General features: G+C 38.6%; 1 protein-coding gene across 4 annotated transcripts in view; it reads left to right on the top strand.

Moving 5' to 3' along the window:
• The window catches only part of LOC149409274 (CLIP domain-containing serine protease B4-like), a 64,476-nt gene that overhangs the window by 27,926 nt on the left and 19,104 nt on the right, over positions 1-17,446 (top strand). For 3 of the 4 annotated variants that reach the window (XM_089650021.1, XM_089650020.1, XM_089650018.1), the window contains one exon: positions 13,461-13,619. The exons of the other annotated variant lie outside the window; for it this stretch is intronic. In XM_089650021.1, coding sequence (XP_089506147.1) covers positions 13,461-13,619 — 159 coding nt within the window. The remainder of the gene's footprint in view (positions 1-13,460; positions 13,620-17,446) is intronic. 4 annotated transcript variants of the gene reach the window in all.

The following is a 17,446-nucleotide window of genomic DNA, read 5'->3' as shown; positions in this document are numbered from 1 at the left end:
ATAATCATTTATAGATTCCCCAACTTTTTGTTTCGCCGCAAAAAAATTTCCACGTTCCTTAAACACATTCTTTGAAACACCAATGTGGTTTCCTAATAACAAAAATATATTTTCAAACGATAATTCTGTTATTTTTTTTGGAAAACATAAATCCATCAGTAGATTAATCGTGTCTGTGTGTAGGTGGGATATTAAAACCGCTCTCTTTTTATTCTCGGATTTAAATTTGTCATCATTGACGAGGATCAACTGGTCAAACTGTAGCACGAACGTCTCCAGCCCGTCCCTAAAGTAACAAAACCTGGGTAAACCCACTCCCTCCATTTCCACACAGATTACCAATAATCAGAAAAAACAACAAACAGCACTCAACTCACGAATCTGATGATTGATGCTGCCGCCGATCGCCGCCCTTCTGCGTCCGACCGTCTTCTGGCTTCGTCCGGATTCCTGGTCGTCCTTCTCGTCCGGTCACCACCGCCACGCCTTCCCGTGTCGGCTCCCGGTACAAGCTGCCTGGATCCGTTTATCCTCCGGTTTCTCGGCTGCTGATTCCTTGAGCTCAGCGCCTTGAATCTCCTTGCCAGTTCCTTGCCTTGATGCTCCTTCAATGTCCGATACCGTCCGTGAAGCTGCCCCCAAATTATTATTATTATTTTTTACAACAATAATCCCTTCCGCGGTGCTCGGTGGGATTATAACCAAACTATGGTTCTTTGTTCCAACTGTGGTTCAAATATGGTTCCAACTGTGGTTCTTCCTCCAGGAAGAATTTAATGGCTGTTCAGCTTCCTTTTACGGCTGCTCCCACTGTAGTTCTTTCAGCTGCGCCTACTGTGGTTCTTCCTCCAGGAAGAATTTAGCGGCTGTTCAGCTTCCTTTTTCGGCTGCGCTTACTGTGGTGATCTGCCGTGCCGATCACTCAGATAATTTGTTAATAAAATACATTTGGGTATTCCATACTATTTGGTTTAATTTAGGTTGCTTTAAGTATTTATACAATGGACAGTAGTAGAGATGTTATTGAAAAGAGAGGACGAGTTACAACAGACACGCCTTTTTATACGTCTCGGTCATGCTGTCTCAGTCAGATATGCCTGTCTCTTTCATACCGACAGACATACGTTCACCACAGTTATTAAATTATTAAAATATATCGTTTTTATCAATCCTTAGCCACTAGCCAACCACTCTAGCTAGTTAAATGAAAAGTCACGGACCGCCACTGGTAAACACTCATATAACTGTAATATTAATTCAAATAATGTAAACCTGACTGTTTTGTGCTTACCGCTAAACCTAATTAAAAATATCATGGTATAATATGAAGTGGAAATTACAAACAATAGAAAGGATAAAAAAAATCAGTGTATATTTTTTATTAGAATAAGCCCGTCGTCCCACGGATCAGTAAGCACACGACATAGGGTCTTATAGCACTCGGTTTATGTAGATTCCTTACCGACCTGTGGGACAACGGGCTAAGAAACATATTTAATTTTAGAATTGAACCATTTATTTCTCCCTGATTCCATCTCTGGGGAGGTGTATTCAAAACATCTTGCAATTAGAAATTATCCAAAAAATATGAATAAAAATAATTTTTAATTTGCCGTTTGGTTACCCTACTATATCAAATATCAAAACTTCAAAGTCCCTTTTTTATTATTCTTTATTTTGGCTTTCACCCATTAGGGGTGATCTTGGCCATACACAATTAACATTTTTCTTATAATAAATACAACAAATTACAGAATAAAATTGATTATACATCATAAACACAACCCAAAGTAACATCAATAAACCAAACATAACACAAACATAACATAACAAAACATAACTACAGACCTATTTCACTACTTAACTCTCTATCAAAACTCCTAGAAAAATCAATGAAAAAAAGACTGCTATCCTACCTCGATAAACACAACTTACTATCAAGTCATCAATTCGGTTTTCGGGCAAGAATGGGCACAGAACAGGCAATTTCTGAATTAACCAACTTCATCGTTAAACATGTAGATAAGGGATCTAAAGTAATTGGAGTTTTTCTAGATCTGGCTAAAGCCTTTGACACCATCTCTCATGATATGCTATACGAAAAACTTAAAAATATTGGCATCAATGGAAAACCGCTAAAATGGTTTATCAGTTATACAAAAAATAGGAAACAAATCGTTGAACTTAATAAATGCTTGAGTGACACAGCAGAAATAAAGTACGGAGTGCCTCAGGGTAGTGTCTTAGGCCCTATTCTTTTTCTTATCTATATTAATGGTCTCACTGATATTAAAATTCCAACATTCTGCTATAATGTGATCAGCTACGCAGATGATACTGTACTTTTTATTAAATAGCAATCTTGGGAAAAGGCATTTAAGAGCGCCGAATTTGGTATGAGGGAGATAAAAAAATGGCTCGACAAAAATCTTCTTACCCTAAACACCTCGAAAACCAAATTTCTAACATTCAGTAAAACAAATATTGGGCAACCAAAAACCGTCCCGCTTTTACACCTGTATCCATGTACTACATCACAAACCAAAAACTGTGACTGCGAAAAAATTGAACATTCGGATAGTATTAAGTATCTTGGTTTAACAGTGGATTGCAAACTAAAATGGGAACTTCACATAATTTCACTTGCAATGAGAATCCGGAAACAAATATACATTTTAAAACGATTAGAAACATTATGTCACTTAAACTACTAAAAATGTCTACTTTTCCCTTTGTCAAAGCATTTTAATTTATGGTATATCGGCATGGGGTGGTGCCGCAGACCCATACATCAAGCTACTTAATACAGCTCATAAAGCACTTATTAGAACTATGTTCAAAAAACCATATCTTTATCCCACTGAAAATCTTTTAATTAAAAATAAAATACTTGATATCAGGAAGCTATTGATAAAAAAAATTATCCACACAAATCGCATAAAATCGTCACCTTCACACATATCTCATTCCCAGAACACTAGAGCTAAATCTAACAATCATTTACAAGTGCCAAAAATTAAATCCACTCTTGCAAAAAAACATAAATCTTACCTCGCACCTTCCATATTCAATATTTTCTTAAAAGAAACACAACATACAACTCAAATCAACAGAAAATGTAATATAAATACTTTAATACGTGGCTAATGAACAAAAAAAAGAAATTGCATTAACAAGTTACTTGCAAACCTTCCATGCTAATTTTTAAGAACTTTCACACCAAAAAATGTTCAATTATTTGATTATTTGATTCGCACTAAAAAAAAAAATTACATATGCATGTAATAATTTATATTTAGATTATTTTATCTAGGTAATTTTTTATTTTTTTTATTACGTTTCTTTTTCCTGTATTTTGTATTTTTATTTATTTACTTTGTATTTTTATTCACTTTAATTATTATTGATATATGTAATGGTAGATACTGCTACCCGGCTCAGAACAGATATTGTCTAGTGAGTCGGGTAGCGCACATAATATGTAAACAAATATTGATGTCAATAAACGCCCGGGTTACCGGCATTAAAAAAAAAAAAAAATAACATAACATAACATACTTAACATAAACGGTACAGAGCTGGTAACAATAGGTTATCACAAAATTATAAAAATAGGAACCTGTACAATGTACAATATAAGTGGGCGCTTTTCGTTATTTAACCAAAATCCCTTCACTGCAAAAGTATCTACGAGTATAAAAGTAAAAACATAAATGTTCTTTTGTTCAAAATTTTAAATCTCCGTAAGTTCTTCTGATTGCTTTGTAATTTTGACACAACGTTGCATTCGAATGTGTGTGTTATCATATACATATAGTACATAGATGTCACCTGTGACAGGTAAAACATGTTTTTTTTAAACAGCGCCATCTGTTGGACGTAAAAGCGACCCGCGCTATTGTTTCTGTATCTACACACACAGACTGAACCACAGCAACGCGTACAGCTTGTTATTTATAAAAAATGGCTCTTTTACAAATTCACTTGTTTTGATAATGAAAACATAAAACCATTTTGAAACAGAAATAAACTAAATATTCTTGGGTAACTAACTATCCCGCGCTATATCACAACCTTAATTTGGTAGGCGGGAATGGGTACCGCCGCCCTGGGAACCATTTATTGGATGACCAACACCTCTGCCACAGGTCACCCCAAGTGGTTCGCTACGTTTGGTGACTTAGCAGGGGTGCCCGGGTTCATGGGTTAAGGTTTGCCCGGGTCTTGGTGGCGGGTGCGTCGGCCCACCTTCTGCGTGGCGGGCCGGTTGGGAGATGCTGGTTGAGGGAGACCCTTTACAACCGGTTACCGCTGTCCGGGCCGCTCGATAGTACAGGGGCCCGACCCTCAGGCTCACGACTAAGGGTGGGCTGCCCCATCAGCGAGTGAAAAAACCCCGCCACTGCTGTTGTGCCGGTTCGTGACCGGAGGGGACCCAGCAGCAGCGTTTGGGGCGCATTGGATGCCCTCTCCAGCCGGACTCTCCCAGCCTATCGCCTAGCACCGCAGTGGGTGGGCTGGAACCAAACGCTCATCACTCCTGGACAGCCTGAACCCCAGATTCCTACCCACCCCTCATACCTTTCCTTTCCAGACCTTTCCTTTCACCTCCTACCATTACAAAAAAAAAAAAAAAAATTAAATTCATGAATATACAACACAACAATTTTAACATCATTACAGCGGCGAGTAGCAGGCGTCCCCGGTGCGGGCCAAAACTGTTGGTAAATTTTGCCAACATTCGCGGCCTGCACACTAATTTAAATTCCGTCCATCACCATCTTTTGTCCCAACGTCCCAACCTTCTTTTCCTATCCGAAACTCAGATAGCCGAGCCGCCAGACTCCTCCTATCTGGACTGCCCGGGCTTTACCCTCGCAAGCAAATTCCGACTGAAAGGAGGAGTCTGCCTCTATAGTCGAGCTGACGTCAACTGTGTGCGACTATTGAGTCTGGAAAACTCCAGATTCGACGTAATGTGGGTGCGCGTCAATCTTGCCAGTACGGCAAGATTCTACGCATGTCTATACCGCTCACCGAACCATAGCGAATCAGACACTTCCGAGCTCTTCAAACATTTGAGCGATACTATTGATGATCTCTTGCCCCGCTACCCTTCGGCCGAGTTTGTTGTTCTGGGGGACTTCAACGTTCATAACGAACCATGGTTGAAGTTCTCAGGCCCAACGGACTCGGCTGGCCGACAGGCGGAATCCTTTGCCATTTGCTACGGTTTAGAGCAATTGGTTCAGGAGCCTACAAGGGTTCCTGATGTCCAGACTCACCGCTCCAATCTGTTAGACCTATTCTTAACTACTGTGCCACACGGTTATAAGATTGACGTCACAGCGCCTCTGGGATCATCTGACCACTGCCTAGTGACGACATCAATCCCCGTTAGCCTCAGACCAACCAATGAGAGGCTGAGGAGAAAAGTGTGGCACTATAGGTCAGCAGATTGGTTCGGTATGCGGGCCCATTTCAATGCTTTTCCGTGGTCAGCTGTTTGTTTTCGGACTTCGGACCCTTCAAGATGTGCCCAAGAGATTGGTGAAGTCATCAAATCGGCGATGGATGGCTTCATACAATCGACTACTAAAGAAACTGGCGTGGGCTCAAAGCCGTGGTTCAGTCGACAATGCTCCGAAGCAGTTCGACGAAAAAACGCGGCTTACCGAGCCTACAACACATCTCGAACGCCCGAAAGCAGATCAGCATACAACAAATCGGCAAAGGAATGCAAGAGAATCATCAATAGATCAAAATTTGAACACGACCTGCAGATCAGCAAAAAGCTGGCTGCCTGCCCGCATGGCAGCAGAGCATTCTGGTCGCTTGCGGGCTCAATAGGTCGAAATTTTTGCAAACCCAGTTTGCCACCTCTTACCAGACCTGACGGCTCACTAGCAAACACCGCCACCGAAAAGGCAAACCTTTTAGGGAAAATGTTTGCGGAAAACTCGACCCTCGACGACGGGGGTGCTGTTCCGCCGTCGGTTCCTCACTGCGGCTTCTTTATGAAAAAGCTGAGGATCCGGCATCGGGATGTACTCCACGTCATACGGGGGCTCGATGTTAACAAAGCTAGTGGACCTGATGGAATACCTGCCCTGGTATTGTAGAGGTGTGCTGCGGAAATAGTTCCAGTTTTGACAAAGCTCTTCAAAATGTCCCTGAAGTGTGGCACTGTGCCCTCTGGTTGGAAAAAAGCGGTAATTCACCCTATTCCCAAGAAAGGTGACCGCTCCAACCCGGCCAACTACCGCCCCATAGCGATCACATCAGTTCTGTCCAAAGTGATGGAACGTGTGATCAACGACAAACTGCTCACATACCTCGAGAAGAACAAAATTATCAACGACCGTCAATACGGATTCCGGCGGAACCGCTCGTGCGGTGATCTTCTCGCGTATGTGACGCATGTTTGGGGGCGGTGCCTGGAACGTCACGGTGAGACCCAAACGGTCGCACTAGACATATCCAAGGCCTTTGACCGGGTCTGGCACCGAGGACTTGTCAACAAATTGCATTCTTACGGACTTCCCGCATCCCTGTGTACGTGGATTGCTGACTTTTTAAGGGATAGGTCGATTCAGGCGGTTGCTGACGGTTTCACCTCTTCCTCGCACTCCATAAATGCTGGCGTCCCACAGGGATCGGTTCTGTCTCCGACTTTGTTTTTGTTGCACATCAATGACCTTTTGACATGTGCACCGATTCATTGTTACGCGGATGACAGTACAGTTCATGATAGCTTTTTGTTTGACAAGCCCCCAAAGGGCACACAAACTCCAACGGCTCGGAGGGCTTTGAAGCAGAGAATGGACGGTTATCTCGAGAGTATTTCCTCCTGGGGTAAAAATAATCTCGTCGAATTTAATGTTTCAAAGACCCAATCCTGTCTGATTACGTCTAAAAGGGATCCAAATGATAATCTAGTCTCCTTCAACGGAAGCAATCTTCCGAACAGGCCTTCCATTGATATGCTTGGTGTAACTATAAGTGACCAGCTCAGGTACGGGGGCTCCATCGAAGCCAGAGTAAAGTTGGCCTCTCAGAAGCTGGGCGTACTGTACAGGGCCCGCAGATACTTTAATAGTACACAACTGCTCACCCTGTACAAATCGCAAGTGCGCCCTACTGTCGAATTTGGCAGCCATCTCTGGTCTGGAGCCCCAAAATACCTGAAAAAAACCCTTGACTCTGTGCAGAAACGGGCGGTCCGTTTGATAGATTCCCCAATCTTAACAAACGGACTGCAATCTTTAGAGCACAGGCGTCAGGTAGGTATGCTGTCCTTGTTCTATCGGTATTACAATGGAAGATGCTCTGAGGAACTAGCGTCATTGATCCCTTCGGCACCGGTGCGTAGTCGGGATACACGCCAAACGCGCGCCCAACATTTGTACACAGTTGACACTTGTCACATGAGAACGGGTCGCTTCTACGATTCGTTCTTAAGTTCAACAGCTCGGCTGTGGAACGAACTGCCGGCCTCTGTGTTTCCTCCCTCCTACAACATGGGACTCTTCAAGACCCATGTTCACTCCTTCCTCTCCACAAAAAGACCCTCCACACAGCATCCCCAAAGATGACATAGGCCCTGAGGGAAATTATTTTCTTCAGGGCCTCCTGTGTGGAGTAAATATAAAAAAAAAAAAAAAAAAAAAAAAAAAAAACCACAGACTAACCATTTTATGAAAAATATACTCGCTGATGTACCCGGCATTGCCCGGGTTACAAATAGAATTTTTTGAAATCTTATGTAGACTGTAGCCTTCCCTTGTTTTGAAAGTAAAGTGTGCAAAATTTCATCAATCTCAGAACAAAACTGTAGATTTAAATAAAATCAAATTTTCGCCACCCACCTGGTTTCCTCCCCGCGGCCGCCCGTGATCGCCAGGTGATCACTCCTTCTTATTATTCTGTTTATATTATATGTCTGACCATAGTAGAAAAGGAGATGAGGAGTTTGTTTCATGAGGATTTGTCTTTTGGTGACAGATATAGCACCACATGACCCAACTGGTTTTAAGCCACGCATTTCGTATTTCTACCAATTTATAGCACATTTCTCTTGAACACTTATAAAAAATTTATGTTGTTTTTGAAGATAATATTTGAAAAATTGAGTAGAAACGGTAACTATACAAAATTCCATAGATCGAAAAAAATCTCAAGTGTGCCCCGAAATGATTACAAACACATTTTGTTTTGTTATTTAACATTTCGTAGGTAGTAAAAAATTCACAGGGTATCTTTAAATGCAATTTAGGCATTTGTGGAATGAATTTTTAGTAAACTAGTCGTGTTTCATTACATATTTAATCAATTTTTGCAAATTTATTTATAATATTAGCGCGCTCACTCTAACATTTGTATTTACATATCTCCCTTCAAACAATCTTTTTCATCTTTTTGAACACTTACTTCGGAGCCTTAAGAACTCTCTCGAACTGTTCGGAGAGTAAAGTTAGCGAGATGAGTCAGTAGTTGAACAGAATCAATTCAGATATCCACATATATATATTTAGTATTTAAGAAGTTGCTTTTAAACAGCAATCTTTGTTGCCGCTAGTCCGAGGCAGTAATTTTATTTTCCCCTCCATGCTTACAAATTATACACTACAGTGAAAGTACTAAATTCTGCTTTATAATATGTGTGTACCCACTTATATTAATGCAATTTATTTTTAGACGTTTTGAAATTAACGATTTTGTACTGTTTTTAAAAGAATAAAAAATTGAATTGAATTGAATTAGCGGTTTTCCTTTGAAATATAAAACCATAAGAAATATATTATGGTGGTGAATCTCAGATGACGTAGTGATTGTATTAGACAATAATACCTACAGGCGATCCAATACCAAGTAATGCAAAATCAGATGTTTTTGGTTTGAAAATTTGATTGCTTAGAAATACTACAGATGCTTTAATTAAATACTGCAAGTAGAACACATCATGGGCTTGTCAGCAATCGATCATTTTTTTGGTAAGACCTTTTATAAGCCTAGAAAAAAATAAAGTATCAGGCCTAAAAAAAACTGTCTAGTGCAAAATATTCCATTTACAAACCCATTTTCGGATATTTTTTTATTCTATAATGTGGGAAATTCATTTTTTTATTTGATAATCGAAGGAAATTTTCATATATGTACCAGAACTTCGAAAAATAAAACAAAATATGCATTTTCGCTTTGTTCATTTTTACACGAATATTGATCGATTTTCGGGGAGGTAACCATTGAATTTGCCATTGTGAAATAAACTCTATGCCGCCTACGTAAGGGTTACACGCTTTTGTATTTAGTTACCGCCCGGCGCTGACGGGGTAAAGACGTTCTTTATCTTAGTGCCGCTCTGTTCTGTGAAATTTTTTCAACTAAAATCAGTTTACTTGTAATCGTTTTTTTTTTAATTCCTAGTTTTATACAATGGGGAGGAAAGATAATAAAAAAACTGGGTACGCTCAGTGGCCTAAAACAAAATACAAAAATATGCTTGAATATTTGGGTTAGTTCAAATAATTTTTTTCATAATTAGGTACCTAAAAACAATAACGCAAGAAATATTTGTTTATTTATGTTATTATGTTTAGAAAACAAACAGATAGGTATATATAATGAATAATAACAAATATACATTGCAAAATGAACGCACAATAAAATAAATTACAATCATTATTTAAATATACAAAAAAATTATTATAAATCGATCATCATCGATTATAATTATCGAACACGATTAGACTATTAGGTAAGATATACTCATGGATTAGGAATTAATTTTTAATAGTTTCGATGTATGCCATGTCTTTTGTAATATACTGTATCTAAATGTTTTTTACAGGCCTCTACGCAATGTTTCATTAAAAAAGATTAAAAAATACTGCTGTTTCAATAATTCCTAATTATAATTAGGTATTGTAATTTATTTAATTTAGTCGATTTATATGATAATACTATTTAAAAAACAACCATGCAATAATTTCTTATGACTTCTTTCTGCCAAAAATATGTAAATAACGCACCTGAACAAAACAACGAGTAAAGAGTGTAGAGTGTAAAACCAATTTCAAATTTCGCGCGCTTTTGCATACCGAAGCGACGCACAGTGGGCTGAAAATCGCCTTTCATAGACATAGAGAGTTGAATTTTCAAGGGTATTTTTTTTTGGCTAGAAATGGATTCTGCTGATCATTACTATGCTATAAAATGTCGTACGAAGCAATTGCGTGTACAAATGAAGGAGTTATAATTTTTTTAAGAAAAATTTGTATGGCGCTGACATTAAAAATGAGGCTATCTCTGGAATCATAAGGTTGGCCGTTCTATCCTTACACACAGATAATACTACTATTTATTTGTATTTTTTTGACATACTTCATATTGTGGCGCAAGGTGCGATTTTTTTTTTTAAATCGTCAAAGTTGAAAAAAACCCTTTTTAATGTTGATGATTCATTTTAATGCTTAAATGCTAATTATATGGAGGAGGAAAAACAAATGCTGATAGCTCGTTCCACATGCGAGCCGACTTACGGTAAAACGAGTCGGAGAAACGACCCGTTCAAATATAGATAACATCAACTTTACTATGAACCTGTGTTCCGCTCGTGTCCGTCGAGTATCAAGCACGTGCACGGTGCACCGGGGATCAATGCTGCTAGCTCCTTTTAACAGGCTCTTATAAAATACCTGTAAAATAGACACAGCATACGCACATTTCGTCATACATGATTTTACCGCTTATATGCCTCAGGGATCTCATTTCTACAGTATTCTGTCTACTTTCAGCCTTCTTCTGCCAATTCCATGCCTCATTTATATATATTAGGGTAGGTACCAGCACTCCATTGTGGACTGCTAGCTTCGCTTCTTTGGACAGTTTTTAGTTAGCTCCAACCGCGTCCAATCATCCATTAATTACCCATTATAACCAAGAACCCGGCCTCCCCTACTAAGTCACGAAGCGTAATCAGGAGAGATGGTAAAAGATACAGGTTCAAAATTTCATACATAACATTATTCCTTTTGCCGCCATTTTGGATTTTTATGGTCGAAAGGTATCCCTCAACCAGTTTCTTTTTCGATCCGGCCCGCCACGCAGTAGATGGGCAAACGCATCCGCCGCCAGGACTTAGACAAACCTCACCCTATGAACCCGTGTACCCCTGCTAATTTATGATTTTTTTATGGATTTGTTTTTGCGAAATTTTCGTTTCAATCTAAATACGCATACATTTTTTATAAACAATTCAAGCAACACACGTCATTTTGATTTGAAACGGTACCATCTCACAGTCATTTCATGCGATATTCGACTCTAGAGACTAATACTTTGAGTTCAATATCACAAAAGATTACGGAATCACATAAAACCTTGTGATGAACAGTCCACCGATTGCCCCTTGATTGGTTCATTTAGTAAAACCATATACACGGTGTCCGGAAACTCATAGTACAAGCGGGAAACTGGAGAATCTACACCACATGGGGAACCCAAAAAAACATAAAGTTTTTTGATTTGAGCATTTTCAAAAAAAAAAAAAAAAACAAAAAAAAAATATTTTTCGACTATTTTAGGGTTAAAGTTTTTTCTGGTGTTTAGGGTTGAATAACAGATGTTTTAACCCTGCAGAGCACAAATATTTTATGTTACACCGGGTTAAATGAAGGGTGATTTCAAAATAATGCTTCAAATCCGAGTTTCTTCATTTGTTTTACTTTCAAATAGTTTTAATTAGTTGGGTACTTTGATCTTCAGTAATAATTTATAAGAATTTGATAAAAAAAAAAAAAAAAAAAAAAAAAAAAAAAAAAAAAAAAAAAAAAAGTGGGTGTGTCAAGCCTACGCAAGACAGAAGTGAAACTTCTAGTTTCAGCTGATGCTTGGCGTGGCGCAGTTCGCTGGTGTCTGAGAGAGAGGAAAGAAGAGAAGAGAGAGAACGTTCGTGAGCGGCTCCCCCACCTCAACAAGGTTTCACTTCAAAAATGCCACAGCCGAGAATCGAACCTCGCTTAACTGATTGAAAGCCAACCACGCTGAGCACCAACTGTAAGCAAAGCCGCATAAATTGATTATATTATGTAGGTTCTGAAAATATGAGAGCTTGTTATGTTTTATAATGTTACCTACATCACACCCAAAATATAATATATTTTTAAAAATAATGTACAATGTACAGAAATAGAATCCCACACAAGATCGCGTAGTGCGCTCTAGCGAACGGATATTTTATCAGAGGGAGATAGTTTTAATTTTTTTTTCTGTAAATTATTACATATTATCAAAATAAATAAATTAATTAAATAAATGTAATACAATTATCATAATATACGGATTAGATAATAATTTTAATCCAACACAATAACGCAAAGCGCGCTCTAGCGGAGTAATGTTTTATCACAGTGAGATAAGTGTTTTTATTATTTTGCAATATTATTTTCTTTTAAAAAATGTTCTGACCTACTAAAAAATAAGATATTGAATGAAAAAGGCGTTAAAAACAAAAAAATAATGTGCGATGGCCGAGAATCGAACTCGGATCAACTGCTTGGAAGGCAACTATGCTGACCATTACACCACCAACGCCAGTTGTCGGGATGAGCTAAGAAGCATTTATATGTTACTTCAAAACTTTGACTAGATCAAATGAACTTTAATCGGTGGTCCCGCATTTTCGTTTCGGTCATGAGTCGGTTTTACTCCGGTCCTCGAAATTGCATGACGCGCGTAAAGAAGTTTCACTTCAAAAAAAAAATCAACTTCAAACTCGATTTACTCGATAACGAAAGCTCAAATAAAAAAAATATATACTACAAAATCGACTCCAAATGTGATGTAGATTCACCAGTTTCCCGCTTGTACTACGAGTTTCCGGACACCCTGTATAGGGACACAGATCAACTTTGTCTAATAACTTCTTACCTGGATCAACATACTACGGGAATAGATCAATATAATTTGACCGGTCAGTGGTTGAGTGGGCATAGCGCTTGGGTCTCACCCGAGCGTCGCGTGTTCGATTCCTCGGCTGGCTAAGTCCTCCATCACAACACAAGCAACATTTTCGGCTTTCTGTGGTGGTAGTAGGAGATTTTCAAATATTGTTGGGTTATTCGTAACCTGGGAATGTTTGTCTTTCTTTTAAAAAAAAAAAAAAAAAAAAAAAAAAAAAAAAAAAAAAAAAAAAAAAAAAAAAAAAAAAATATGAGATCAACATAAGTATGCCAATTTGGGTAGATCAACATATACCGGATTTTTGACAAATTTTACCAGTGTGCGTTTATGGGCGTAATTGGGGTCTGGGGTTCGGCTTTCTCTTATTGGTTCTAAAGTTTTTTATAACTCATCCCAATAGGCCGCGCCCCTTCCGAATTCGAAGGACATCTGGAATATGAGATCGTCTTAAGATGCACATGGCAATGTTAATATAACCTGCACTTCTTTTGTTTCAGTTCAGAAAATGTCAACTTCGTCGGATTGGGGGGGAACTTTACACCTCAGTACAACCCTGACGCTACATACAATGTGATAAAAATACACTTCCACCCACTATACAATAGGGCTTACTCTGAAGCGTATAACAACATCGCCCTTCTGCAGCTTGACAGACAGTAAGCTTTTCATAATTATACAAAACATTGGAATAATTTTAGTAAAAATAAAAAATGTATATTCATGGGTGCGACCGGACTTTGAATTACAGACCATTTGCTATTCCGGCGTTTACTCTAGCAACTGAGCTATCTCCTGAACCTTCAGACCTGCCGTATTTCTGCATTCCATTTTATAAACATTTAAGTGTTTAAGTATTATTTTATCAACATTACAAATCTGAAGGCCACCGTGGTCGAGTGGTAAGTCTCTCGACTAGCAATCCGGAGGTCGCAGGTTCAAATAGTAAATCTTATTTTAGTATTTTTGCGGCACTTTCCAGAGTAGAAGATACTCTCAGTATCGCTCTGGTGTTCACCATTCGGAATTGAAACATTGCTTGACATGGCTTTAGCCATATTTGGTGACCAGATCTGAATAGCCAAGTACTTTCCCACCTTCCTCTTCCCCATCTTATTTCCCTCCCTACTGTTTTCAGCCCCACAACATACACCAACTATTGGAGATACGATGGTCTCACTGGCTTGGGAGCAGTTGGGACTCTTGTGCGATATTCACATTTTATTTCATATTTCATCAGGTTGGTCTCATCTGCTAAAATGGTGTACAATTAGGTTGTCATTAGGTAATTTACTTGCTTTTAGTTTGTAAAGACAATGGCATCTCCACACTGACCTACAAACAAGGGTTAGTTCAAGCAACGCCGGTTCCTTATAACTTATTAGCAGGAATAGTTCCACCTGTATAGTGCCACCTCAGTGTAGGTCGACCAACAAACACTCCTATGTCCTGTCCTATCTTCCATTCTTGCTACATGCCCTGCTAGCGGAACAGGCCCACTGTTGCTTCACATGGTCTGATGCTCTGTAGGGAACTCGCGCGCATACAAGGGTTAGTTCAAGCAACGCCGGTTCCTTATAACTTATTAGCAGGAATAGTTCCACCTGTATAGTGCCACCTCAGTGTAGGTCGACCAACAAACACTCCTATGTCCTGTCCTATCTTCCATTCTTGCTACATGCCCTGCTAGCGGAACAGGCCCACTGTTGCTTCACATGGTCTGATGCTCTGTAGGGAACTCGCTTGCATAGCGCGGGTGGAAACTGTGCGCCACACTCAACAGTTTAGACTTTGTTACGAAATACAATCACTCTATACATTAAAAGGTACATCACCCTGTAGCATCATTTGTCACCCCCACTCTGGCAGACCAAGCGGCCAGATGGTCAAAACGGAATTACCGCTTCCGGCCCTTTGGCTCGCCGCGTGCAAAAACAGTCACCATCTTATCTCAGCCTCAGACGCACGCAGTCTCGATCTTAGCCCAGCCCGAACGCACGCGGGTCCCAGAACAATTGTAACGCTCGCAACAATGGCGCGTAGATTACGCATTATTAGAATCGGACTCGTTCTTGAATGTAACTAAATATTCCGCGCAGCCAATTCACAATCATGTTTCGAAATCTTAAGTTAAACTTTGCTCAATGGAACCACGCTTCCGATGAATTCTCAAGTGCGTCGCAAAACCAAACCAACCGCAGCTCCCTTCGGAGCGCGGTCAACTACCAGCTCGGCATGTTTTGGCCCCTTCATGGGAAGGCGAACCTGAAAGCACCTTCATTATAATCCACTTCCACGTGATTTTATTGGCCTTACAATATGCTCCAAGTGCCAACTGATCGGACATTCTTTTAAGTTTTGCAAGGACAAGCAAAGATGTGGACACTGTGCAGGCGAAGGTCACGCCAGGATAAACTGCCCAAAAGCTACCGCCGAGCCAGTTTGTGCTACCTGTACCGGGTTTGGGAAGCCCGCAGCACATCCGACTGGAGACAAGGACTCATGCCCGGCCTACAAAGCTGCTCTTTCCAAGGACTTTGCCACTATTGATTATGGCCGATAATTATGTTGAAGAAGATGACGAGGTAGAATTCAATAATACTAATGATTTCCAGGATTGGCTAAATGTTCATAGTAACTATAGTATGGAAAATATTAATATTGTTCAGTTGAATATTAGATCAATTTATAAATACTGGAATACTCTGAATGTCTACTTAAATTCTTGTTGGAAACATATTCATGCGTTAAGAGGAAACCGGGTGGTGTTTTTTCCATACAAACGTATTCCTCATTTCCCTCTCTGGATTTTGACACTAGAGAATTTTTTTTTTACATAATATGAATATTGACCGCAAGCGTGTCGGTACGTTTTGATTTTTTTGATAAGTTACTTATTATAGGAGTTATAACCCTTCAAAAATTGTTAAAAATGCCTTTTTTAACGCCATCAACAAACGTTCAGTATACAAATAAGACGATGTATTTTTAAAAAAAGCAAAACGTACAGACATAGAATGTTTTCTTCCAATACATTTGGTAAAAAAAATCTTGGAAATCGGTTCAGTTTTGGAGTAGAAAAATGAGGACTACAAAACCTCGATTTTGACAATTTTATTTAGGTATTATCAGGCTGAGGTGCATGTGTCCCTTTCTCTCAGTATTCGGGGGTGAGGGGGGGCGGAGAGGGTTTTGTTGAATACGTATACAGTCAACGAAGTGATGTGACATTCTCAATAATTATATCGATACACTAGTCCACTAGTGTTGTCATGTCCCGAGTTATCGATGTTTTTTAAAATTATTTTTCTGTTTGGTGACTTATCTTGAGTGTGCCAATACTTACCGAGCTTATTTACTAAAGTTATTGTGACAAATTTAATTTGTTTACGTCAACTAAATTAATGGAAAAAAATTGAAAAAAAAAACACCTGTTACAGACAGACCCCGAGATGATTCCGTTCCGTATTGCCGAGTTGGATATGGAACACAAAAATTAATTAAAATATTTTTTGATAACTTTTGAAGGTTGTACTCAACATAATATTATCCCTTTATAGGACACTATTTTTAAGATACAACTGCCGAACCAAAAAAAACTTTTATATTTGACTAAATATATTGTTCTAGATTTAAAAAAAAATATATATATATTTTACAAGAAAATGTGTGATGGTAAGTACATACACCACTGATCATTTGATGGAATGCTGGTACAGCGTATGTTCAGTGGTACATGCATCTACCACATGTTGTTGAATCGATTATGTTATTATAATATCATATTATACAAATGAATATTAGGGTGTATCGATTTTAAACTTTTTTTTTGTTTTCAAATTCCAAGTTAAAATAAAGTTGCTACTAGGTAGGTTTTTTAACTTGGAATAAACACAAGAGTTACGATTTTAATTATTTAAATTATAAAAAAAATTGATATTTTTTGAAAAAAATTAAAACTTTAGGCCTTGTGCGGGAGACCTAAACATTTTTTTAAAAATCCAAAACTTTTTGTGGTAAGTTGTGGTACCTAGTAGCAACTTTTTTTCAACTTGGAATTTGAAAACAAAAAAAAAGTTAAAAATCGATACACCCTAATGAATATTGAAATCTATGTATAAGAGGCACCATATTGTTTATTGTGCTACATATTAGGTACATACACATAACTTGTTTAGTTTTTATTTAACTTTTTTAATACGTTATATTATTACAGAAAAATGCACTTTCGGGAATACCTCCTACATCACTTGACATTTTCAATCTTCTTCAATGATCTAATATTTTTTGTTTTTAAACGCTTTATTGTAAAAAAAATTACTGTTTAACATCTACACAATGAAATTAAAACAATTTATGGTCCAGACCTTTCCCTCGCCGGTAAATTTCTTGGTATGCGACCGTCAATTATTTCTGGTAAAAGGCATTGGTGGTAGAAATTTTCTAACAGTGGAACGATTTTTTGCCAGATTTCATCGTCCCTCTC

The sequence above is a fragment of the Hesperophylax consimilis genome, unplaced genomic scaffold (genome assembly GCF_061612785.1).
Source record: "Hesperophylax consimilis isolate HC1 unplaced genomic scaffold, BYU_Hcon_1.0 scaffold_32, whole genome shotgun sequence".
Lineage (NCBI taxonomy): Eukaryota > Metazoa > Arthropoda > Insecta > Trichoptera > Limnephilidae > Hesperophylax > Hesperophylax consimilis.
The sequence above is the reverse complement of the archived record's forward strand: the minus strand, read 5'-3'. Positions and strand labels throughout refer to the sequence as shown.